This window comes from Xiphophorus maculatus, chromosome 16 (assembly GCF_002775205.1).
Source record: "Xiphophorus maculatus strain JP 163 A chromosome 16, X_maculatus-5.0-male, whole genome shotgun sequence".
Taxonomy (NCBI): domain Eukaryota; kingdom Metazoa; phylum Chordata; class Actinopteri; order Cyprinodontiformes; family Poeciliidae; genus Xiphophorus; species Xiphophorus maculatus.
In genome coordinates, this window is record NC_036458.1 from 12465643 (window position 1) to 12491205 (window position 25563).

At 38.1% G+C, this 25563-nt stretch overlaps 1 protein-coding gene across 2 annotated transcripts in view; it reads left to right on the forward strand.

Annotated features, from left to right (window-relative positions):
- Positions 1-25563, forward strand: part of LOC102228224 (mitochondrial import inner membrane translocase subunit TIM16-like) — a 116975-nt gene that overhangs the window by 85788 nt on the left and 5624 nt on the right. For both annotated transcript variants that reach the window (XM_023349102.1, XM_005809284.3), the window contains exons 10-27: positions 20793-20847; positions 20933-20990; positions 21084-21229; positions 21336-21434; positions 21518-21613; positions 21696-21849; positions 21948-22123; positions 22366-22474; positions 22598-22684; positions 22908-23050; positions 23184-23288; positions 23525-23610; positions 23745-23886; positions 23984-24073; positions 24163-24279; positions 24386-24521; positions 24628-24719; positions 24857-24943. In XM_023349102.1, the coding sequence (XP_023204870.1) occupies positions 20793-20847; positions 20933-20990; positions 21084-21229; positions 21336-21434; positions 21518-21613; positions 21696-21849; positions 21948-22123; positions 22366-22474; positions 22598-22684; positions 22908-23050; positions 23184-23288; positions 23525-23610; positions 23745-23886; positions 23984-24073; positions 24163-24279; positions 24386-24521; positions 24628-24719; positions 24857-24943 (1978 nt within the window). The remainder of the gene's footprint in view (positions 1-20792; positions 20848-20932; positions 20991-21083; positions 21230-21335; positions 21435-21517; positions 21614-21695; positions 21850-21947; positions 22124-22365; positions 22475-22597; positions 22685-22907; positions 23051-23183; positions 23289-23524; positions 23611-23744; positions 23887-23983; positions 24074-24162; positions 24280-24385; positions 24522-24627; positions 24720-24856; positions 24944-25563) is intronic.

Below are 25563 nucleotides of genomic sequence, written 5' to 3' on the forward strand. Positions count from 1 at the left end.
GTATGAGTTACTTTTTTCTTTTTTTTTTTTTTTACAAACAAGTCTGAAAAGTGTGGTGCACATTTGTACTCTCCCCCTTTACTGTAATAACCTTAAATAAATTTTAAAGTAACAAGTAACCTCCTGAAATCGGTCAATAAAAATTTTTTTCCACCTGTGTGAACATTTAAGAAAAACATTGAGAAGTTTGAAGTTTACCACAAGCCATGTAGTAGACACAGAAGACAGAGACGAAGTTTTAACTTTCTGACCTTCATATACACTGTGGGGCAGAAACAAAATGTGGCATATCATTCAGAGCACACCATCCCCATTGGGAAACATGGTAATGGAAGCATCATGGTGTGGGGAAGCTTTTCTTCAGCAGGGACAGAGAGTCTTTTTGGATTTGATGGAAAGACGAATGGCGCTGCTGTTAAAACATTGCAAACTTGAAATATTTCTCTATGCTTAGCTCCATCTATCTTTCTATTATTCATGACCAACTTCCCTATTTTTGCAGAAGAAAAATATCCCCACAGCATCATCCTGCCACCCCAATGTTTCACTAGATGATTCATTTTAGTTTTTGCTTGCAGGCCAAAATATTCAGCTATTGTCCCATATGTGGCTTTTGGTCAACTTTAAACTGGACTTGTTTCAAAAAAATTCAAGTGTGTGGCTGTAAAATGGCAAAATAACTAAAAAAAATATCCAAAACATTTGAATAAATTGAGAGTAGGTCCTGATCTGAGTGTGCATGTAGTGCACATATGGTTGCATATATAGAGCTATCAAATACTTCGTGACACCAGTGACAAACTACCCACTGGCAGCTGAGAGACTGTTTCGATGTTGGCTTGTCCAAGCCAGGTACAGAAAGATGATAGCTGCTAGAACTGTGACACTTCCTGTGTATACTTTTAGCCACACGTCACTAAATTACACAGCGCCCTGCAGCCACTTCTGCCTAATATTTGTCTTGGTATGCCACGTGCGTTCCTGCAGAGCATCAGTTTCCCCCTCGTGTTTTCATGAAACTTTAAAAACTAACTTAAACCATTTAAAATTTCTCACTCCGGTATTGTCTTACACTCTCGTGGCCAAAGGTGTAGAAACTCTCAACAAGAAAATGATTCAACATGCAGCACTGTGTCTGAGCCTGAGGCGGGTCGCATGTGTCTCCTGAAACCAACCCCCACCCCCGGGATCCTCCGGACAAGGGGTGCTTTAATTCCACTTGTGGAACCGTGCTCACTGTGTAATTTCTACCATTTGTTTTTTCATACTGGCCTCCACAGTCTGTGGTTCATGACTTTTCTCTGCTCTCCTTCTGCTCCTGCTAGGAGTTATCAGTGCAGCACACACATGCAATACCATCTGCAAGGTATTACAGTCATTTGCAGGAATAGAGATTTCACACACATCCCACAAGGTCCAGATAGAACTGCTCAGTTATTCCAGAGGAAAGGTTTTCCATATTTAGAAATATTAAAAAAGGAAAGATACATCCTTACATTTTTCTGTACCTCATTGTTTACATTTAGCTTAAAAGAAAGTTTGTTCTTTGTTGATCTTGTGCTTAATTGAGTCCATATTTTTTTCCTATTTTCAGCAGCAGACTTGAAGTTAACCAGCTGCACTGTTGGTGAATTATTTAGATCAGTGGTTCAGGTTGTTTATGGTGGCCCCCACAGATCTGGGGTTTCTGTAGTACTTTAATAAGGTTTCTTGCAACTGGGGTCTTAAAATTAGAATCTTACAACAGTGACCAGAAATAAAGCACAATAATAGCACTTAGCATACTTTAAATATAATAATTCAAATTCAAATGTAATCTTTGTACGGATTGTTTGATTTAACCTTTATGAAAAATAAATAAAAGCTTAGATAGGGATTTTGTGGGTACATTGACAATAAAGTTACTGTTACAAGCATTTTCATAAGTCAGGAGTTAACAACAAGATATATGCGTACTTACCTAAGATTCCAGTATCTGCCGCCTGAGTATTAATTGGAAGGTTGAACTGTAAAAACAAGACTGGGTAAATACCAGAGAAAATTTATCTTGACACTGCGCACACTGAGAGGGATGGTAAGGGGGAATTTTGAAAAATTGGGTTGTTTTTCTTGGGCTTCAAGATGCCCAAGAATGACTTTATTTTACTTAACTTTTGTTTACACAGAAAAGTCTCATCGAGACATGAGGCCCCATTTTCAGACTCACAACTTTAATACCTCCTGCAGCCTTTTACCAGGTCCAGGTCATGCTATTCTATTGAAGGGTTTTACACATTTAAGAGTGTTTGACAGATCCAAAGACAAAAAAAAAATACTTTTAAATGAGATACTGCATTATTTATTAATTTTTATTCTAAATTATTAGTAACTAATTCTTTTATTACATTTTTTTTTTTACCTGAATTAGCCTTTAAAACATAACCTGGCCACTGCCTTACACGCATTTCTGCTCGATTCTAATCTCTCTGCTTCTTCTGGGTTTTTTCCCATTGAATTGGATTGTCTCCGATCAATCAGCGAACAGAAGGAGAATTTAACGATGACATAAATTTTCTGCAATGTTTTTGAATTGTAGTCCTGTCTGTAATTTTAGCAGTGGCAGCAGAGGAAGTGAACAAAGCCATTCAATCCGTGTTTGCCACACTTCCAAACATTAAATTAACATTAAAATCTGACTCGTTCAGCTCTACACTTCACTCTTAGCAGTGGAGGATGGTTGTTTATAAAGCAGGCGATTTCCGGTAAGCTTCATAGCATTGATCTGGTGAATTACAGATCAGTGCTATAAAGTCGCAGTTAAATGTTAGCAATTGGGTAGAATTTAAGACTTCAACACAGTCTACGCCTCCAGTAAGTAACAATTTTCTCAGTAGCCGAGAGTCCAGAAGCAAAGCATAGAACAAGAGGCTGGTTTTTAAAACTCATATTCTCACATTTATCTGTAGTTTGCAGTTTATAAAAACTCTTTCCTGGGTTTTTCATATTGGTTTCACGTCTGTTGACTTGTTTCATTTGATCTGTTTTGTAAATTAGTTCATACTTGAGATTGACAGTTCTACTTTTTATGTTTCCATTTGCACATTTACTTGCTCTTACTTCAACAATAAATAGCTATTTACTTAACAAATACATAAAAAGAAAGGGGAGCAAATTCTTGTAGTGATGACAAACAGTGGAAAAAAAACATGCATTTGGTCTGAGCTGTAAATCACAGTCCAGTGGCTGCAGGGCCGTCACCACATCGGGCTCCTAATCACCGTGGTTCAGTAAAAGATGGCGAGGCAGCTTATAGCTCTGCCCAGGGGAACCTATAAAACTTTCGTGAAGCTTGGAGCCAACTCCTGCCTGCTAACAGTTTTAAATGCAGGCACTTTGCCACGTAGAGCCAAGCTGGGCTGACGGGAATTTCTGCAGGCTGTTTTATAATCACTCCTCAAATCATGTCTGCACTTAAATTTGCTGTTCGCCTCTCTGCATTGATGAGCAAACTTGTGCTTAAATCATCCAACTGTCTCACTTCATTCTGGTTGTTGTGTGACCCCTTTTTCTGTTTTATATGCTCTGTCATTTCTGACCTCATTCACCTTTTACGTTCATAATTTACTGTTACTTTTATAGTTTGTTCCACCTTTATTATAAGTTCAGGTTTAGCCGACATTTATGGAACCTCCATACAGCTCATAGAGGGTGTAAACTGACTTGAGATTTATTATTTGGAATCATACTATCATGAGGAATCCATAAAAAACAGGAAAAAAGGAAAACAAAAGCATTGTTATTGAAAAGGGAAATTCTACGCGAGACCCTCGAAGGTCTCGAGACAGGACTGTACATCGATATAACACAATAGTTATAAAACAAAACTGAATGTTTTGTTTTATATCTATTTTTACATTTTTTTAGGAATGTTCTTATTCACAGCCAAATTAAAAGTAAAATATGACATGTATTGCTGCAATTTGCATGTTTTGTTAAAAATATTCCTGTGGATTTTTACTTTTTGTGAGGCCAAATAAGACCATATTTCTTGCTGCAAAGCAGCAGCTCATCAGACATCGACACATATTGCAAGTTCCATCCAATTATCCATCCATTGTCTACAAGGGGAGTCACTGATGTCTGCGTTTGACCCGACCACCAAGCAAATCATTTTGGTTGGGCCATAAATCTAAACTCTAGTTGATTTTCTGAAAAATGGGACATTTCTGGGTGGATCTGGTCATATGTTTCCAGTTGTTTTATTTAAAGGTCCAATATCATCTCATTTTCAGGTTTTAGACAAAGTTCATCAGATTGTTATTTAAAATCTTCTTGTAAGAATACAGCAAAAATCCCAGGACCTGTGGAAGGGAAACAGGCTCTTCGCATCACACATCCTCCACCGTACCTAACAGTGCACATGAGGTTCATTTCACATATGCATACATTTAAAATTCTCTGCGTCTCTTTGTGTTTTCAAAGTGTCTTTTTTTTATTTAGACCAAAGAACAAAGTTAAATAATGTTTTGGGACTGATGTTTATAAAATATGTGTAGCATTGTATAATTAGTATATGAAGAGATGATTAGTCCAATTCAAAAGTTCCTGTTTAGATAGTCTTTGACTAATTATCATTCATCTCTTTGTTGTTTAGATGCTGAGGAGGGCATTCTCTTTGTTTGTCTTCAATATTGTCAGCTGTGTTCAGTTGAGTTTGGTGGACGTGCGTTTCATCGGCAGTCACACATAAATGCGCTCTGACAGCTGTGTGTGTGGGCTGCCTCATGATGCGACTGCCATCTTCCATTTGCCCTTTTTCCCACCGAACCCTTTAACCCTGCAGCTTGGAAAAACAATGTCCAAGAAAAATGCAGTGCCATGCAAAAAGAAGAGGAAGAACCTGGCCAACAAACCAGGAGCACGCAGGGTTAATTAGACACAGTTCTGGGAAGCTGGATATGAGGGAATAAAATATGGCCAGTGGAAAGAGGAGTAATGAGTGTACTGAAAGCAGAAGTTGTTACTGTTTGTGTGAGAGCAAACAATTAATCCTGCCATTCAATGCAATATATCATTTAAAGTTGAAATATTGACTCTTCCCATCCAAGCTTCACAGCCAACTTTACCCCGTTGTAAGTCATCGTGCCCCTCATAAAGCTGTCTTCTATAGAGGAAGTTTGAATAAAATAATTCAGCATCATCTGGTAGTCGGACCCAGTGTGGCTCAGGGATCAGTGAATCTCCTCGACTCAGCTTAGATTTAGAATTAAAGGGGTTTCATATTTTTACAACCTTTTTTAACCGCAATTTGGGGAGTTGAATCTAGCTTTGGGGCACGTTTTTAAAAGAAATCTGGTTCCTGTTTTTGTCTGTTATTGTTTTGGCTTTTTCATTTTTTCACAATAATTACATACTGTATAGAGATATTTGTCATTTTCTTGTTTCTCTTGGCTTAATTTGGGCACATTGGTCTCATCAGAGCTCTGTTTGCCATTATGAAAAGGTACCATAAGCTCAGATATTGTATTTTAAACATTTACGGTCACATGAGCTGCTTGTTTCACACAGAAGAGATTAGTGTAGTAAATATACACAAAAAGCAATCCCTGCTTCACTAACCTACAGTATTAAATCAACTAAAGATATTACCTTATGATGTTTATAACTGGATCTTCTGTGAGCTGCAGCAACCTGGATTTGTAAACAGGGAGCTAACAGAAACTACAGTAATATTTACTACTTCTTCATATGTTGTCTTTACAATGGACAGACTTCCAAGAGTTTTACTGGGATTTTATCTGATAAATCAATATAAACTAGTCTATAATTGAAAATGTAATGACATGTGGGTGTCCAAACTGTTCAGGAATGAACATCTGAAAATTGTGGCCTGCATTTTTCTTTAGCCCCCTTTTTTTCTGACATCCCTAAATAACATCTAGTTCCTTCAGAAGCTACCTAATTGCTAAATACAACAGTGCCAAAAAAAAAACATGAAGTCCTACTTGCAGTTTACCACAAGTCATGCAGAGGACACTGCAAACACATAAGCACAGAAACGACCACATTTAAACTTAGTATTAGTTTAGAAAACTTAAAAACTAACACGGCAATCGTCATGTCTGCACTATGCCCACCAGAAAACACAGTGGTGGCCATGTTTTTTGTGGGAATTGTTAGTTTCAAATGGGAGAGGGAAATTAATTGGAATATGGATGGAGCTAAATGCAGGACAATCCCACAGTTACACCTGTCTGATGCCAAACAACACCTTTTGGTGCTAGCATGGCCTAGTCAAAGTCCAGAATATATCCAATTGAGAATCTAAGGCAAGACTTAAAGATAAATCTTCACATAAAATCTGTGCAATCTGAGGTGGGTTTTTTTTTGCAAAGTAGAAAAAAATTAGCAGAAAATTACTCTAAATTGGTTTATTATGGTTAAATGTTAAAAGATTTAAGAAGTATGTATACATTTGTAAGCACTAGCTGCAGCTCTGATTTGAGAAACTCAGGGTGATGAAGTGCAGAGTGATCTTGCAGTGACGGGGTGAGGTACAGGGAGCATAGGTTGGGTTAGTAGACCCTGCTGACCTCCACTCCCTTGGTTACTTTTAGCTAGGGTCATACAGAATTGACTTTTTCCCATGATCATAATTAATAGTGCTCAAATAAATTCAGACTAATGTTCCTTATTTCAGATTCTGTTTTTGGCTTTTCTTTAGTTTCACTCTAAAATCTGATCATATCTTCATTTATTTTGGTGACTTCTTTCCTCATCCATTAAATGCAATGGGAACCAGTTTGGTTTATTCAAAGATGCTTGCAAGCTATTTGCTCAGCTCTTTCTCTTTGCTTTTGCTTACTTCTTCATTCTAGTCATATTCTCACTCTGCTCTCTGGTATTCTAGGCATTGAGTAAGAGAAACATGCCTGTGGTTGAGTTTGTTAGAGACAGCAGCTCAGCTGAGGTATGTTTAGTATGACTGCACACACACTCTTTGAAGGAGATGAGAGCAGCTATGCGGCACAGATCACTTCAGGTCACGATGCATATTTCAACGATTGAATTACTTCCAATAAATGATAAGGATCAGAGAGGTTATCGTCTGTCGAATCCCTGCACAGTGCAAGATTACCAGTCCAAGATCTTCTTGTAATCAAAAAGCCACACCTTAAGGTTTTTTCCTATTCTTTTTTTACTGTATGTGCACTTTCTTTTTCTAAGTGACCATATAACACAGAGAACCATGACAAATAAAATATGTAATGGGGGGAAAAAATTGCATCTGGATTGAGGCCTGTTTTATGTTAATCTTTGGATCTCCCTTTTTTTTCATGGATGAGTCAAATCATTGGGATAAACTAAATTAAAATCAATAGATAAATGGAGATAATAGGGATGAAATAAATAGATTAAAACAAACATATCTGAGTCTGAGGTGTTGTCATACTGTATGTACTGTATTCTAATCAGTTCTTTTTAGGGGCCAAGATTTTCACCGTACAACTACAATCACACCGTGCTACAGATTATACTGTTATGCAAAAGTATTCACACCTCATGAACCTTTCCACACATTGTTATATTATACCCACTAACTTTAATGTGTTTTAATTTGATCAACATAAATAGTGAATAACTGGAAGAGGGCCAGGATGGAGGCTGGGGGTTAATTTTTCTTTTTCCTCTCTTTAAATATTTTTTCTGCCTCTAACAGGTTTTCTTCCAAATGTGCTGGTCGTTTTTTGCGCAGGACATCTTCTGCGATGTGTTTGCTATGTCACCCACATGGCTTGTAGTTCTTGTAGGAGTTCTTTGAATTTACATACAGGTGGAGTCTGACTGTTTATTACTTTACATTTTATTTAAGGGTATCTAAGTAAAATAGGTAAATGATAAATGCATGTTACACATTCTCGATTGTTTATGTTCCAGAGACTAATTGAACTAATTCGTCTTCGGCCTATCTGTGTTTTATGATCAGACCAGATCTTTGCGTAAATCTCCCTTTAACGTGTTTGATTTTACCTTGACACTCATGAAGTAATTTGCCTCTAAAGTGATCTGCCTGGTCAAACAAAAGAAGATAAATACAAGTACAGATAGCAAGTGTGTCACTCACAGCACTGACAACTGTCTTGGAAAGGTCTTGACAATTAAAACGAGGTCAAGTAGCTGATTAAATAGAAAAGATACAAGTAGTCACTGGTTTGTTTCTGTCTGCAGATTACTACATTGGATCCTTTTAACCTTGATGTAATTCTTTGTAACTTGAGCAGCTCTTAGTTTTATTCCTCAGAGGAATATGAGTCTGTATTGCGAACAAATTGCTCAAAGCTGCTTCATCGTGTGCTGTTGGAGCAGTGTGGACAGAGCCTGGATGTAGGCTTGTAAATGTCTGCTCAGGGTTGTTTATTGTGAGAAGGTGGTGGATTTCAGACTGCACAGACAGTTTAGGTTTCTGTTTGCAAAATAGAAAGAAAACTAGAGAAACTGCAGCATCTCAGGAACACTGAGAAAGAAAACCAGCTAAACACATCTTATAAATTATAAAGGTGAGTATTTTAATGAACACATCAACTAAGAAAAGATAACAAAAAACCTACAAAAAATATTTGTCAAGAATATTAAATATTTAAGACCCAAAATTATTCATACCCCTTGTTGATTAAGGTTTAATCGGTCTTTACCAAGATATATATTTTTTTTATTATTGAAAGTTATTTAAACATTTTTATATGGTTCAGCTGGACCCCCAAATTAAATCTGATGGAGGATCAGTGAACTAAGGGTTAGGGTTGGGTTGATGAGGCCTTCCAACCTCAAAGACTTTCCTTAGCAAAGATGATTTTGATGATTTCATCAAAATACCAGTAGAAGCAAATTAAAAGGTTGGTTTGACTGAAAATGCTATAATAAACAAATATTTTTCTATATTCTGGTTTTATTAAAATGTAAAACAGATTTCTGCCAGTAGTCTGAATAATTTTGGGATAAACTAACTATACTGTGACCCTTTTTTTGTCTTTATGTAAAATATTTTGGTATGCATCTTCCTTTGTGATGGATTTTTTTCATATCTCAATGATCAAGTTCCATAATTCCCTGGCTCTGTTACAACACATTACTCTTTGAATAAGCAATGTTAAAGACTGTAAATCTAACCTTTTCATCACCAGTTCTCTCTCTCGCTATGTGTTGCCGCAAACATGGCTTCTCCTCTGATCAGATATACTCAGAAATGTAGAGGAGAAGAACAGTTAAAAAATGTGTGTTTTTATGCATGGCTGCATCATGGCACCAGATCTGGTTGTAAAAGTCACAGTCCATCAAGGTGTTCATCATGTTGCAGTTGTGTTGTCTTCTTTAATCGCCTCTTGCTTTGCCCTATCTATAACTCTCCCAGATGTTGCATGATAGATCTCAAAGCCTTCTTCTTAGGACTTTTACACACACATGCAATCTCATATATACATAGACATGCATAACCATCATGATTAACAGCCTTCATGTGATGCAATCTTATCTCCTCTTTTGGGTATTTCGTTTTTTCTTCTTTCTGTCTTTGACCATCTTGCTACAGTAAATCAGACTTTTATTGTTTTTTGCTTTACTTTTTCATGCCTTGGCCATTAAAGCAAATGATTGATGATAGGCGTGTAGGGGTCTGAGAGAGAGTATTAGAGTTATGAAGAAGGCAGTGGTTCATGATTTGGGGTACAATATCAGAAAAATCTTAGGGATTTAAAAGGAGATGGGGTAAAATTGATGTCTGATTTAAAAATGGAGAAATTAGTAAACAATTTTTATTTACATATTTGTTTTTTCTTAGCTTTGAAAGGAACAGTGTTTCTTTCTATTACTTGTAGGACTGACCGATATGGCCTCAAAATAAATAAATGCCAAATTTGATTTCCAATTTTATGACATTCTCCCTCAACCCCCCTTTTTTCCTTTAAAAGAAATTATAAATGACAGAAAATATTTTCAAAAACTTGTCTCTTTTTTTTCCAATCATCTCTTTTTTTTGAGTTCACCTGAATTCAAATTCCAAATAAGCAGAACTTGTAAAATATGTCTCTTAAACAAGATGGTAGTTCTTGGGTGATCTGACATCACATTGAATTATGGAAATCCAAGGAATACTTTGGTGGGAAAAAAAATTTCCTAAATTTTTTTTTTTTTTAATTTATTAATACTTCCTTCAAAATCAGAACTACAAACAACAGGACTAATTTGCTTCTAAGCCCAGATGATGATGTCATAGCTTTGCAAGCTTGTGATAGGATGATTCATTTCATATAAAAAATGAACAAAATCAACTAAGATATCAGAAAGGGAATTGAAGACCTCCACAAGTCTGGTTAATCCTGAGGTTCCAGATGCCTGAAAATGTAAGGTTCAAACTGTCCAGCCAATGTATCCTTCAGGAAAGAGATGAACATGTTTTTGTGTGTAAAATGGGTACATCTACCTTGAAACAAAAGCAAAACACCTTGTGAAGATACTGACTGAAGAGTAAGCGTATCATTATCTCTAGTGAATCCAGTCCTGTACTGACATGAGCTGAAAAGCCACAAAGATGAAGCCTTCTGATAAAGTGAAACTATAAGACAAAGCTTAGCCAAAACATTTGTGAACTAAAACCATAGGGATGCTTTGTTAAAATTCTCAGTAGTGTTTTAAGGTTGTTGTTTTTTCTTCTGATTCCTACTCCTTGAGCGAACCTTCTCTCCCGTCTGCATGTGTGTTGAGGCTTTAAAAATACCCATAAAGCAGTCGTGTTTGTGTCCATAAATTACTAAATTTTAGAGCTTTAGTGTTTTCAATAACTCTTTCTTGGCTGTGCCAGAGGGAAAGTGTCATGCACAGTTCTTTAAAGCAGTGTGAATGCGTTCTTAAATGTATTATTTGTAAGGTCAAGGCCTCCTTTGTTTGAAGAAAGGCTCCAACTATTGGCTGGACTGTTGCTGTTAAGCACATTGACGTCCATGTGATCATGTTGTTCACTGTTCAATATTTTCTTAAGGCAGTAAGTCAGTCATCGGGTTTGTTAAACACCAACTGCATTGGAGCTTCGCCGAGTTTCGAACAGCGACTACTCAGTCTTTGCTTGAGGTTTGCTAAAATAATAAAAAATAATAAAACTGAGTAAACAACCAAGACTGACTTCATCAGCAACTGTCTGGTGCACTGAAACATTCTTCTTATTTAGAGCATGAAATTTTTGTTCCGTGGTTTATTTTTGAAGAGAATCAAATTATGAAGAGTATTTTGGGGGCTGGCTCTTGCTCCTAATACGATAACCAATTCACATTTTTTCTAATAACAGCTACTGTAGGTCTGCTTAAGGAAAAGTAATTTGGTAGGAGTCAGTCATTTGCAGGAGATTCAAATTTAAATCAGATGTCATTTTAGGACATTGTTGTCCAAAAAAAATCAACCCAAATAACATTTGGAACAATTTTCTGTGGTCCCAGACAACAGGAATTGTACAAATTTGGTTCCCAAGCACAAATGGTTGAGGCAGGTGGACATTTAAAAAAAAAAAAAAGTTAAAGGCAAGATTTTACTCTAGAGGATTCTTTGGTGCAACTAGAAAATGTATTTTCATTCTTTCCAGTCCATCTTTCCGAGCTTGAGCTGTTTTAAATGAAATGGATGGTGATTTCAGTCAGTAGATGCGCAAAGCCAGTAGAGATGAACATAAAAGGACTTGCTGCTGAATTTGCATTTGAAAATTGACTCTACAAAATATTCACTCATTGGGACCTGAATACATATGCATGCCACACTTTTTAGATTTTTGTTTGTAAATAAAATTAAGGTTAGAACTCTGTCACTTTCCTTCCAATTCCCAGTTAAGTGATGCTTTGTGTTGGTTTACCTCATACCTTCATAATAATGAGGACTCTAACATGTCTAAATGTGAGTTTGAATGGGTATGAATACTTTTGCCAGGCATTCCATCAGTCTGTATGGTTCATTTAATTTCTTATAGATAAATGTAATTTTGTTAAAAGCTTTTTTCTTAGTTTCACCCTCAAGCTGTGAACATGTCTGCTCCATATTTCTGATGTCATTAGAACCCATTTTGATCTTCACCTTGCTGCTGTCTGTGACTAACACCCATCCTTGTCTCTTTTCTGACTTTGTCTTGAGTGCCAGCAGTTCTCAGGCTCCTGGTGACAGGTCATTACATGGTCATATAGCCGGGGCCGCCGGGGTTAATGCGGAACGCATCTTTTCCAGGACTTCTCAGCCAACAGCACCTTACAGATACAGCCCCCGTGTTCACAAGCCAACACTGAAAGTAAATGTGCTGTTTATTTCTGTCATCCGCCCCCAAAGCATTCTGACTTTTCTGAGTTGGCTTAATGTGCACGTTAGGGGTTTATGTTTCCCTTTAGTGCTGTAACACCCAACTTCTCTTACGGTTCTTACATACTCCAACTTCCTCATGCCCACCCACATTCTGCAAAAATCCCAACCTCGCCCAGCTCTGAATGCTAAGGGAAGGAGCCCTCCTGCTAATTTACAACCAGTGACCTGCCTGTTTTATAACCAAGCCAGTCTGGACCAGTTTAGCAGGCATTTAAAAGTTCTGCATGTGTGTTTCTGTGTGCAACCCAACATGAAGATGCACAACTTGAGTCATTAGACCTAATTAAGCTATTTTGTTGTGTGATTGTGTCCATATCACATAGCTTTTTGTAAATAACAATCAGACCTGTCGATGCTTTGATTGTTTCCTAGTGCGTAAATGAATAATAACAAGATTTTGGTGTTTCATCACCTTCAGCTGAAACAGAAGCTGATGCAATTAAGGAATCATGTTTTTCAAGCTGCTTTTTCTTTAAACTGCTATTTTTTTTACATTTGTTTTGTTTACCTAAAGATTAAAGAAAAACTACAATAAAATGAATGTGTTTATTTTAAAATCTTGTAATTATTTTTCTTACTTCATTAATGTAAACCATTAATGCTAACAGATACTAATGCTAGCAAGGCTTCCATATCAGTTCACTTCTTTCCCCATTTGAGCGCATGTTTCTTCAACATGTCCTACTTCCATTTGTTCCAGTTTGCACAAACATTCTTCATAAGTGTATACTCACCTCTATGCATGTTTGTAGTAATATTTGTCACTCGTGCATTGCAGATTAATTGATTTCCCTCAGTAATTTGGTATTTTGATTCATTCTGAAGATAAAGTCCTAAAAATGGTTTGGTATCATGCAAGATTTTAGTTTTAATTTGAATCTTTAATTTATCTTTAGTTGCATTTTACTCACCTGTACTAGTTTTAGTCTTGTTTCAGTTACTTTAATTGGCAAAGATATTAAAATCATAAAAGAATGATTGTTTAGATCCTTTTACAACTCGAGTAGAAAATAATTTCATTACACCAAGAGGAAATATTTCACCTCTTGTCTGTAAATAACTAGTCACACCTTTTCACTCCACTCTCCTGAGACTGGATTGGATTTATATCCCTGTAATGCTTTAGTGTTGTTTTTAATTTGTTAAGGAAAATGTCAATCATTTCCATTGTAGTCATCATTACTTCAATACTCTTTGGAGTTTTACGTTAAAATTAAAAACTGTCCAAAAAATTTTGTTATATTTTTAATCTATGAATCTACTTGTTGTCTAAGGTGTAGAAATGATCTACATCTGAAAAAAAAAAGCTGAAGTGATGAAATGTAACAACCTGACTACATCTTGAGGCTAGGATGGGGTCAGTTGTAATTTTATTTGTGATATTTTTGATTGTGGGTATATGTTGAAGTTGGAGGTTGATGAGAAGGTGTCATCAATGTTTTCATTTATACCTGCACCTCTGTTCCACTCGATGTGTGGTATGAGTGCACCCAATGGCACTCATACCAACCGGGGAGCAGAAGCCTGGCAGCCCATCTGAGACTGGAGCTCAGATACGGCCACAGCTGGCCCCTCTGCTGACAATTCCTGCTTTTCTTTTCCTCTCAGGAACGCAGCGCGTCAGCTCTAATTCCCTTCTAATGAACTAGCTTCTGAAGGTAGCCAGGCAGGCAGACCCAGAGCACTCATTAAACTCACATAGTGGAAACACAGAAACTGGTCAGTGGAAAAAGTGTGCGGCTCATTACGGTACGTTTCAGCTGCCAGTGTGCTCACTGTAAGACTTCACTCAGTCTGCAGTTTAAAGAATAGTGAAAACATACAGAGATGTAATTGTTTTAGTTCCCTTAAAGCCACTTTTTTTTTTTCTTTTAGCTTATTGGGTTTTTTTTTTCCCTGACATTTTTTCTATAAAAATGTTGTGCTCAGGTTTCACAAGGATTAGAGTATCGATTTTGCCTTGGAATTCAAATGCAGGCTTTAATTCTGATTTTCCAACTAACTGGCCTTGTGTCGGCATAAAAACGGCTGATAGATGTAAGCCTACAGAATTACCAAGATGGTGTTGAGGGAGAACTCCTGTCTTAAAAATTGATAACTTCACATGGTCAGTCTCATGTCTCTATTTTCTGTTAACAGGAACATGTGGTCCAAAAGCAAAAGAGACATGAGACATATATGTTGAAAAAGATGTGATAGCTCATATTAAACTTATTATAAATTTCAAAATAAGCTCACAAATTATCATCTCTGTGATCTGTTTCTCATTTTCATCCTGTTTTGATAGGAATTCAGTTTAATGTTAGCAGATTACTTTGCTTCATTACTTCCATTGTTGAAGAGATATTATCAATCTTTGGCCTGTAGCAGGAGAGTGTTTAACTCTTTACAATGAGACAATAAGTGTGTCTTCTGTCTGGGACAAAAAAAGGAAAATTAAAAAGGGAAAGATTGTAACAATAGAGGATCTGTAGCTTATATGAATTATTTTTTTATCACATACTTATTACATGAATCACTTAAGAGCCCTGCTATAAAATGCAAGGCTAATTTTTTTGTTACAGCCCAGCTTTCAACAAAATGTCAGCCACATTATTAACTGGTGCTGCTTTATGTTTCATAATCTGACACTGATCATGAAAATATCTCAAGCCTAAATAGTTGCACAGTTACACTTTGAAGTTAGTGATGAATGTCTATGATTGCAATAAAAAAGAGGTATCATTCACAGTGATTTAAGGTTGTTTTTAACATCAAGGTCTAGTTGCTCCTTTTTTATGTCTCCAGAGATATTCTTTGACTTGAATGTTCCTATATTTAGTCTCATTTTATCTCCTAGAAATCCAGAAGACGCATCCTACTATTGACTTACTCTAAGGCCAATAAATGTGCAAAATAGTATATTTTATATTGCTAGGATACAAATTTTAAAACATGGGGGTTGCATTCCTTGACCGCCTCCACCTCCCCGTTCTTTCCATTTTCAGGCTCACTACCTGTCATCTGGAGCTTATTGCCATATCTAGTGCATGTTTTTATTATTAAGGCAGGCCTTGCTGAAGGTCATGATCTGATACGACAGAGAAAGGTCCCTTTGACTGATACTCATCTGGTCATAGCTCAAACCCCATAACCTTATACCTCTGCAGGCTGCTTCAATTAGCTCCACCTACGCCAGAGCACATTACACCACTGGATGAGACTGATGGTATCAGGGGAAAGGCTGGTGCTTGTATGGACTCATTCAGGTGTGCAGCATATTGGTTTTTGTGTGTTTTTGTAAAAGAGCATGAAGTATTTTACTGTAAAAATCAGGTATAAAACGTGTTTTCTTAGGTTTTTAATACAATTTTCATATTTTTTAATGTTTTTTTCTAGTACCTTGTAAAACTATTGATTTAATTTAAATGTTTCCACATCTTGACACATCGGAACTGTAGAGTTTGATGTTTTTGTTACCATAATGAGTTATAGCCCATCTTTATGAATAAAAATCTATTCATAAGTGAAGTAGAAAGAAAATGATGCATCCTCTCAGACCTTTGCTTAACAAACAGCATCATAAAGATAAAGAAATTCACGGAAGAAGATTCTCTCATCAGGTGAAGCCCAAATTAAATATTTGAGACAATTTTTAACTTACTGGGTGAAGGACAACTAACACTTGAGTGAAGCTGCCCTCCCACACCTTCTTCAAATCTAACAAAATTGGTCTCAAACATTTGCGCTGCATTTGTGGGGGAAAGTGGGGTGGCTGGTTGACCTTTCATGACCTCTGGAAACATTTCTTAATATCTTTAAAATGATATCGACACAAACGAAAATGTTTTGCTGCATAAACGTAACACAAATGTTTGGGGGCAGGAGAGGCAACTTCACTCAGGTACAACAAACACTGCACGTCACCCCGAACCTAATACAATTTGATCTTTTCCAAAGTATTTTGCCTATTTTCTTAATAAAATGATTAGAAAAGTAAGGTTATACATGTTTCCCTGCTTGCTGAGCAGTTATCAGCTTTAGTACATGTGTTCATATTGTCCAAGTGTTCAGTTGAACTGAATCACCATTAAGTGTCTCTTTCAGGTGCAAATACCCAGTAAATGAGCACATCAGTTTGTTTTTGGTCTGCTCTGCATGTCTCTACTTGTCTGGCCTGTTAATCCGATTTAGAGTGTTTACCATTATCACACGTTATTAAACGACAACACGTTCTAATGATCTGAATTTACCCTGGCTGACTCATACACACCTAAACACAGATAGCAGGAGTATTATACCTATTATATCTGCTGGTGCTGAAGGCTGCTGTCAGAGGGAGAAGGTCATTTTATGATTTTCATTTGGCATCTGTGCAAGATGAGCGGTGTGAGGTGATGGCAGCTCAGAAAGGAGGCAGGTGGGTTTTTTGATGGCTCTTTGCAGATAGTTAGAGGAGTTTGGATTGTGTTGAGACATTATTAGGTGCAGATAGGCCTGAGAGATGTTGGAATGTTGTTTTTGACATGTTATGTAATCATGATTATGGTGGTAAACTTATTTTAATTGCACACCAAAAACAGGGAAATGCATCTGACTTTACTGAATGAGAATAATAGCTTCTTTTTTTCCTTCACAATGAGCCTGTGTGAGGGAGATAGCAGACTCTTAATTAATTAACTCTGCCATACTGTGTCATGAAGTCATTAAATCCGCATCATTAGCACTTACATGCATGTGTGCTCCCCATTATGTGTGCGTAAATATGCACCTGCATGTGCCTGCGTTTCGCTGTGTGGGAAAACGGGCCGGTGAGGAGGTGGACCATGAAAATGACAGCAAACAGTGACCACAATCAGAGATAAAGCTCTGCTTCTATTATGTGGCTGTTTGACTTGTACATTTTACTGTGAGAAAAGCGGAGATAAGACCTCGGAGAGAGTGAAGCCAATTCGGAGAGCTAATTGGGACTAACGATGCAGGGGAAGCTTGAGGGACAAAGCAAGGTAGTTTTGTTGTGGGGAGGACAGAGCAAAGGAGAGCAGTGTGGGAATGGAGGTGGACTCCCTGTGGACAGACTCGGACATGGGAACAGAGACTCGACCTAATGAAGCGTGGCCACCCCTTGCTGATTTCACCATCTTGCAACAGAGAGGAGAGAGCACAGGTATCATTTGTGTCCTACTTTTAGTTGTTCTTAAACCAAACACAAGACTACAAAAACTCAAGAGGAGGAGAATTTCAACCTTTTTTGAGATTGACATTTTTTAAATGTTCAATAAATGTCTCTTACTGTATATCCCTTATGGATTAGATGGACTGTAATCAACACTGCTCCAACACTTGTTTTTATCTTTTCACTGTGACATTCAAGTTAAAGCCAGGCTAAAAATAAGTTGGTAAGCAATCTCTAAAGAAATAAAAATGTCTGTATTGTAGTGTGAGTAAAGAGAAACCACATCCTTCACATGCAGCCACCCCCCTCCCCCCAAAAAAACAAGTGGGACAGCACATAGCCAATCCAATGTGTTAGCAATATGAAATACTACTGCTAATAAATCTGACAACATATGAAACTGAACACATATAAATTAAAGTGAAACAAGTGGATAGATGGCTAATGATTTTTCCAAATATATTTTTTTTCATATTTCCTGGACTAGATTTCATTGAACAGTAAGGTCATAGTGATCCTGCTGAACAATCCAAGCACATACAACCCCAACACCCTTTGGATCTTTTAAAATGAACATGAACAGTTCAAATTATTTATCAGCTATAAATTAATCTACATAGAAAGACTGACTGGCTTTAATGCTGTTGAATAGATCACACTCCCCACAACAAACACTGAAGATTCCTAAGCTTCTTGTAGACTGCTATTTATACTCTTTAACCACCTCCACTCCTTTTCAGATGACGGAAATAGTGTTTGACCAATTCCTTTTCTTCCTTAATCTGCAATTGTGTTCTTTGTTTTATTGACATTTAGGATAAGACTGCTGTATCCACATCAAGCCACAAACCAAACCAGCTTTCTCCCAGCCTTTTGTCCATCTCTAATACACCCAGAGAGTTTTCTTAGCATTTCTAGATAACAGGAGTCTGAGTTTTACTGGAAACCTGAGGTAAAAAGTCATGGCAAGAGTACAGACCCCTGTGGTGCTACAGGGCTGCTGATCTACTGGTCAAACGGATAACTTTTTATCCTCACAAACTGCGGACTGTTGTAGTCATTGATCTTTGACTACAACATCTTTTTCTTCTAGAGTTTCTGACATTAAACTGGACTGATTTATTAAAGACTAAGGATAAAAGAAAAATCATGAATACATCAAACTGTTAGCTGTTAATAGACTCTAACCTGATACTTTTGTTTCTTTGCTAATTGGTTGTTTCATAATTTTCATACAAACATCCACGACATGCTGTCACATGCTCTTATATTTTGCTGCTCACAGAAAACAAAAAAATCCCTTGCGTGTCACCATATGTTGTCGCCTTACATACTCTAACTAACTCTGTCATTACACTGTCATAGTTAGAGCATTACATCACCAGTCTGTCAGCATCAAGTGGCACTGGAATAGAAGCGTTGCACAAGGTCGTCATCATAAACCCATCTCTGGAAGTGAGTCTTTCCACTTCAGTCAGCCTGGACTCTGTCCTTATCCCGACTGTGACCTGCAGAGAAAATCATAACGTAGCCTGGCTGCGGCTCTTAGAATAGAATAGCAGTGAAGAATGAGGGAGATTTGCCTAGATTACCTCAGTTGTTTGTAGAAGTATTTCCTGTTTGGTTTAGGTACCCGGTTGAACTTTCCTTATTAAGTTCTGTTGCCCTCAATCCTCTTAGTTTGTATCATGAGAGGTAGCAGGTGGCTATGGACTTGTTTAGGCCTGCATGAGTACAGTTTGTAGTACACCAACAGGAAATGTTTTCAAGTGGTTCAGAAGAAATCTCTCTGTAGTTTGACTTTGATTATTTTGTGCTTCACACCAGTTTGATCTGTTGAGCCTTCTCTTTATTTAACAAATAATCCAAAATGGGTGATTTACTGTCAACATTGATAATGTCAATATTATGAAATAAATTTACAGTAAAGACATTTCTTGATAGTAACTCCAATATGCAGTTAACACAATTTCTATTTTAGTGCATTGAAATCCATAAAGATCCAATCCAAGCCATACTTATTAGAAAGCATAGTAAAGTTGTGTAAAACAAACTTTTGAATAAATTACTCTATTAATGTGGCATCATATGTTATTTAATTGGGAAGAAATATTAGGATTTTTTTTTTTTTTTTTTACAAAATCACTTGTGGCACAGTTATAAGTAACATATAGTAAGTGCTGGTAATACTTCTATATAGAATGGTGAAGAGAATGACCCCAGTGTAGGACGTTAAAAAATAAAATGTTTACTTAATAAAGTAAGGAGAAAATAAAAAAAATCTAAGTCCAGGGAAACCACAAGGACCAGGAGACATGCTGGAGGTAACAGTAGGATTCTTCTTCTTTCTGAATTTTACTGGCAGGTGACATCTAACGTTAAGATGTATCATCAACAGCAGGATTTATCAAACTGGCAAATTTAAGCTGGAGAGTTGATTACTCAACAAACAGGTTACAACTGTGAAGGAAAACAAGTTGGACTCAGGAAGTGGGAAAACTGGCTAATAAAGCACACAGGGAACAACGAAGCAGGAAACCAAGATGAAGCATAACAAAACAATTCCCAAGTGTCATCACGGTGTTCTTGTGGTGTTCTGTTGATACCCAACAGAAACAGAAAGATATTTACCAAGATTTTTTAAAAATCTGAATTGAAAAAAGCAATATTTACTACTTATTTTACAGGGATTTTGTTGAAAATAATTATTTCATAATAGGTTTTGTTTCTAACTGAAAAAAATTACTTTCATTAAAGGTTTGATTTCTACAATTTTAAATGGGAGATTGCACTAAAACATTATTATTATTTAATTTTTTAAGACTTTTTTGTACATTTTTACCAAGGATACCAAGAGACATGGCCTATTCTGTGCTGTGGTGTGGAAACAACCTTCTCTTTATATAGAAGCATGTTGTTGTTGTTTTTTTATTCCAAGCAGCAACTTCAATCAACAGATTGCCCAGTTTTTCGAAGGTCTTTCTAAATTTTACTTTGGTTAGTTCTCTAATTTTCTGTCCATGACCTGATGATTGTTTTGGGGAAGGTTTTGTGACTGATTTATATTGAGCCGCTTAATCTTGACTTGAAACAGAAATGCACAGCATTTTTGCCGCTGAGTTTGTAGAAGGGCTTGAAGACACCTTTTACTGAGTCAACTACACCATCTAGTGGCAACACTTTTCAACTTGAACATGCCTAAGTGATGCAAAACCAAAGAAAAAAATTCTCAATGTTTTCTCTCTTTGTTCATCTTTGTCTCCATCTACAGGATGCTGGTCCCTCTGTTCGATGATGACACTGGTCTCCTCATGCTCGCCGGCATTGTAAGCTGTATATCTGCGAATTTGTTCTCGTAAAGATTATGTTGAAGAAACTCAGATTTATTAAAGCTTCTCTTTCTCTGTTTAGGGAGACACTGCAGTTGATTGTTTTGAAGTCTCCACTGCTGAGCCTTTCCTGACTCAAGGTAAAATGTGGTTGTTTTTGTGCATGCTTAAATTTGTTTTATTTTTTAAATTCTGTCCCATATTGTTACCTCTCTTTCTTAACTTTCTCACAGTGAGTCACTGTCTGACTGACGCTTCAACTCGAGGCATTGCCATGGTGCCAAAATTGGCACTGGATGTCATTTCCTGTGAAGTGGTGCGTGTTCTTCAGCTGACAGACAGCTGCATCGTTCCGATCAGCTACCAAGTCCCTCGCAAGGTATCGCCAGCAAACAACAGATTTATAACCTCCACGTACATCTTGATTTCCTTTCCACAGATGTTTTATTGCTTGCACTTTTGTACCTTATTCTTTGTTTTTTCAGAGTTCTGGGCAGGAGTTTCATGATGACCTTTACCCAGATACGGTGGGCACGACTCCAGCCATGTCTGCTGCGGAGTGGTGGAAGGGAGGGAACAAACAGGTAACAGAACCTCACTCACAACAGCTTAGAAAGGTTTGAAGGCCGCACAGATTGGTCAAACAAGCAGCCCTGTTTGTCCCAAGGTGGATAAAGTCAGCCTCCACCCAGACAAGAGACCCAAACCAGCAGCAAAACAGATGCCTGTTAAGAAGGAGCTGCCCCGTGGAGGAAGCAAAGAGGTATAAATGTCTTTGTTTTTCTAAAGCAGAACAAGTTTTATGTTTGATTAGCAGAATTTAAAACACCATCCTGCTTTTCCAGGATCAGCCTCACGGCTGCTCCACCTCCAGTAGTCCTCTTAGCACCCCCAGCAGCACCGCTGCCCCGTCCCGCTCTCCCTCCTCCACCTCTGGTCTCTCCTCAGGCTTCCTCCCCAGTCCCAGCCAGAGCGTAAAGACAATCCAAAACATGCTGGGTAGAAACTAACACATGCACACATCCATATTTTTAGAATAATTATCTGTTTTAGACGGGACTTTTTTAAACTAAGGCTTCCTTTTTTTTTAAAATCAGGACCAACATCCAAATTCCGACACATCCAGGGTGCAGTGATGCACCGGGACAAACACATCACCAACATCCGGAACCTCAACCTGACGACGCCAGGCGAGAGTGACGGCTTCTGTGTAAACCGCCAACGTGTGGCCGTCCCACTCGCCATCGCAGGAGGCCAGATTGCTGTGTTCGAGGTATGTGTTATTAGTTATACTTAAGGAAACTTACCATAAGTATACACACATTCCCTATTAATCCTGGTGCAGTAGCCTTATTCAAAATTAATATGCTTTCTTACAGTGTGTGCAAATTGAATCAGAGACTTCCAGTTGAGTTAGCAGTCCCTTCGATCCCCTGAGAATTTAGTTTAGTTAATGCTTGTTAGATGTAAAACCACAGCTGTACTCCAGCTGTTTGACTCTTTTCCTCTCCTCAGCGCTCTGGACCCGGGAGGCAGCCAGACACAGCTCTGCCCACCATCCAGAACTCTGTAAACGTGGTCGACTTTTCCTGGGATCCCTTTGACACACACAGACTGGCAGTGGGTGAGTGAATACATCCTTACTAACAACCTCCACCTTTTTTTTCCAAAGGTGCAGATAAAAACTTCTTCCTCACAAATTTGTCTGAGCTTGTCTCTGAGTTTATTTTTGAATGTCTCTATCTAGCTGGAGATGATGCTAAAATCAGGATATGGCAAGTACCTGAGGGCGGGCTGAAAGAGACACTGACTCAGCCTAAGCTCATCCTGCAAGGTAGGTCATATTGCATAGAGAAACAAATTCAACCTAAATCTATGTATTAATGATTCTGGCTTGGGCGGGAGTTTGAAAAAATCTCAATAAATGGCAGGACAGGAAGTCGCATTTTGCAGATTTTTCAGTATTGATTTCGAATGCATCCGGAAATAAACTTGCACATTCCATGTGTGACTCTTGAAGTCTCAGTTGTATTGATGGCTACCCTGACTCCCTGTAGGCCACACAGAGAAGATCTACTCCATCAAGTTTCACCCTCTGGCCAGTGGAGTCCTGGTGTCCTCATCCTACGATCTCACAGTCAGACTGTGGAACCTGGAGAGTGGAGAGCAGGTCAAGATTCTCACCGGCCACCAGGACCAGGTGGGTTGTTACTGTAGCAAAGAAAATCTTTTCAAAAAACACAATTTGAGCAAGCAGAGATGTTTCCATAAAGCGAACGGAAACTTATGGAATGTTTCCTCCTGGTTTGGCTCTTCCTGATGTTCCTGTTCAGGTGTTTGGAATGGCGTGGAGTCCAGACGGAAAGCTGCTGGCCACAGTCTGCAAGGATGGGAAAGTTCGCATCTATGACCCTCGCAAATCTGCAGCACCTGTGCAAGTATGGCAATAAACTATAGAACAGCAGCTTACAAAATAATAATAATCTGGCTCACATACATTTTCAGTTGTACTACGACGACATTAAAAACTTCAAGAGGTCTGGATACTTTTATATTTGGATTCAGTCCTTTTTTTTGTAATAAATATTTGCCTCTCAATTCTTAGATAATAGTCGTTGTATTATAACACTGCTTCAGTACTCGCATAGATTTGCTGTTGTTTTGGTTTTCCCAGGAAGGGCCGGGTCCAGAGGGCCACAGAGGAGCTCGTGTGGTCTGGGTGTGTGATGGGAAGTACCTGCTGGTGTCAGGATTTGACAGGTACTGGAAACTAAAACCTTTTTATTAGTCCGTTCATCATGGCTGTTAAGTTTTTTTAATTTACTTTTCTCCTGTCTGAGCAGCATTGACCAAAGTAACCTTTCTTCTTGTCCTCTTTTGTATTGTTATTTTAGTCGTAGTGAAAGAGTTCTTTACCTGTTCTCCGCTGACTCCCTGTCATCCGGGCCAATAGCCAATGCTGCTTTAAATGTATCTCCCTCAACTCTTATCCCATTTTACGACCCCGACACCAGCGTTGTAATTCTTTCTGGGAAAGTGAGTAAGATGAGAGATGAACTGGTGCTAGTCGCTGCAGATTGCGTCATGGCTAAAGCCTAATTTGCATTAAATGATGTTTTCTGCTTTTCTTCAGGGTGACACCAGAGTCTACATTTATGAGTTGGTCCCAGAAGATCCATACTTTATTGAATGCAGCAGTTTTAACTCCCCTGAGCCTCATAAGGTACTAAGGCTACTTATTTTGTCCTAATTATCATCGACACGTCCATTGAAGCTGAAGTTAAAGTAATGGATTCTGTGCTCTGTGTGCAGGGACTTGCCTTTTTGCCTAAAACGGAGTGCAACGTGCGAGATGTGGAGATAGCTGTGGGACTGATGCTCACCAAGACCACCATAGAGCCGGTGGCCTTCAGAGTCCCCCGGGTTAAAGTGAGGCAACTGAACCCCCTTGCAAACACTTCCAGGAACACTGTCTACTTTTTTTACTCATGTTTACTTCTAACGAACAGAATGTTTTTCCTTTTTGGCTCTCCAGAAAGAGTTCTTCCAGGACGATGTGTACCCGGACACAGCAGTGTGGTGGGAGCCTGCGCTCACTGCCTCCGCCTGGCTCTCTGGCTCCAACGGCCAGCATAAAAAGCTCAGCCTGAAGCCCAAAGACATGACGCCAGGTGCAGCTACAGACACAACACGCCTGTTAAATGTTCATCAAGATGCCGTCTTTAGACCCGCATGTTGACTCTCGACATGTCCTGGTACGTTTGTGTTTTTTCTCAGTGAGTGAGGCCCCCAAAGAGGCTCCGGTGAGGAAATACCTGCCCTCGTCTGTTTACTTGGAGGAAAAAACGGATGAACAGAAAAAAGAGGAGGTGAAACTTTGCATTAGTTTGTTGTAGATCAGATGTATGGACCTTTGGTAGTACCTGAAAAAAAGCATGTCTCTGTCCTCCTGAGATCGTAAAACTCAGTGTGTGTGTCCGCGTGTGTGTGCGTGTGTGTGATCCAGCTCCTGAGTGCCATGGTGTCTAAGCTGGGAAACATGGACGACCCCCTTCCACAGGAGTCCTTTGAGGGTGTGGATGACGAGGAGTGGGTGAGTACATGTGACAACCTCTTGAAAATAAAACACAAAAGTATATTTTATGTGATGGATCAACACAAAGTAGTACACAGTGATGAAGTGAAAGGAAAGATGTAAGCAATTTTTGCGAATAAAAATCTGAAAAAAGTGACATGCATTTGTATTCAGGCCCCTGTATTTTTACTAAAAAAAACTGCTTTAACTCTGATTTAAGCATCTCCACAGGTTACTACCTGACCGGTCTGCTGTGCCTTCGTTTTCGTGACGCTGCTTGTTCTCTGAGAAGCAGCTGAATTTTTGTTGTGCTTTTCATATGTTTGTGCTTTTCATGGAACATTAAAAAAACATGTTCCATGTCACAAAAATGTCACTACTTTCTGTTGGTTTACCACCTAAAATCTCAAGATAGTGTTGCACTTTTGGCTGAAGTGCAGCAAAATAGTTAAGTTCAAGTGATGTCAATTCTTTTTCCAGTAACTGTATTTGTCTATTGTTCTTTCTTGTAATGTCATCTCTGAAGTTTGTGTTTGTATATTTGCATTAGTTGTGTTCTTAACTTGAAGTCACAGTTTAATATATTCAGAAAATCAAATAAATATAAACTGAGCTGATTGAAGTTTAAAGTTTCTTTT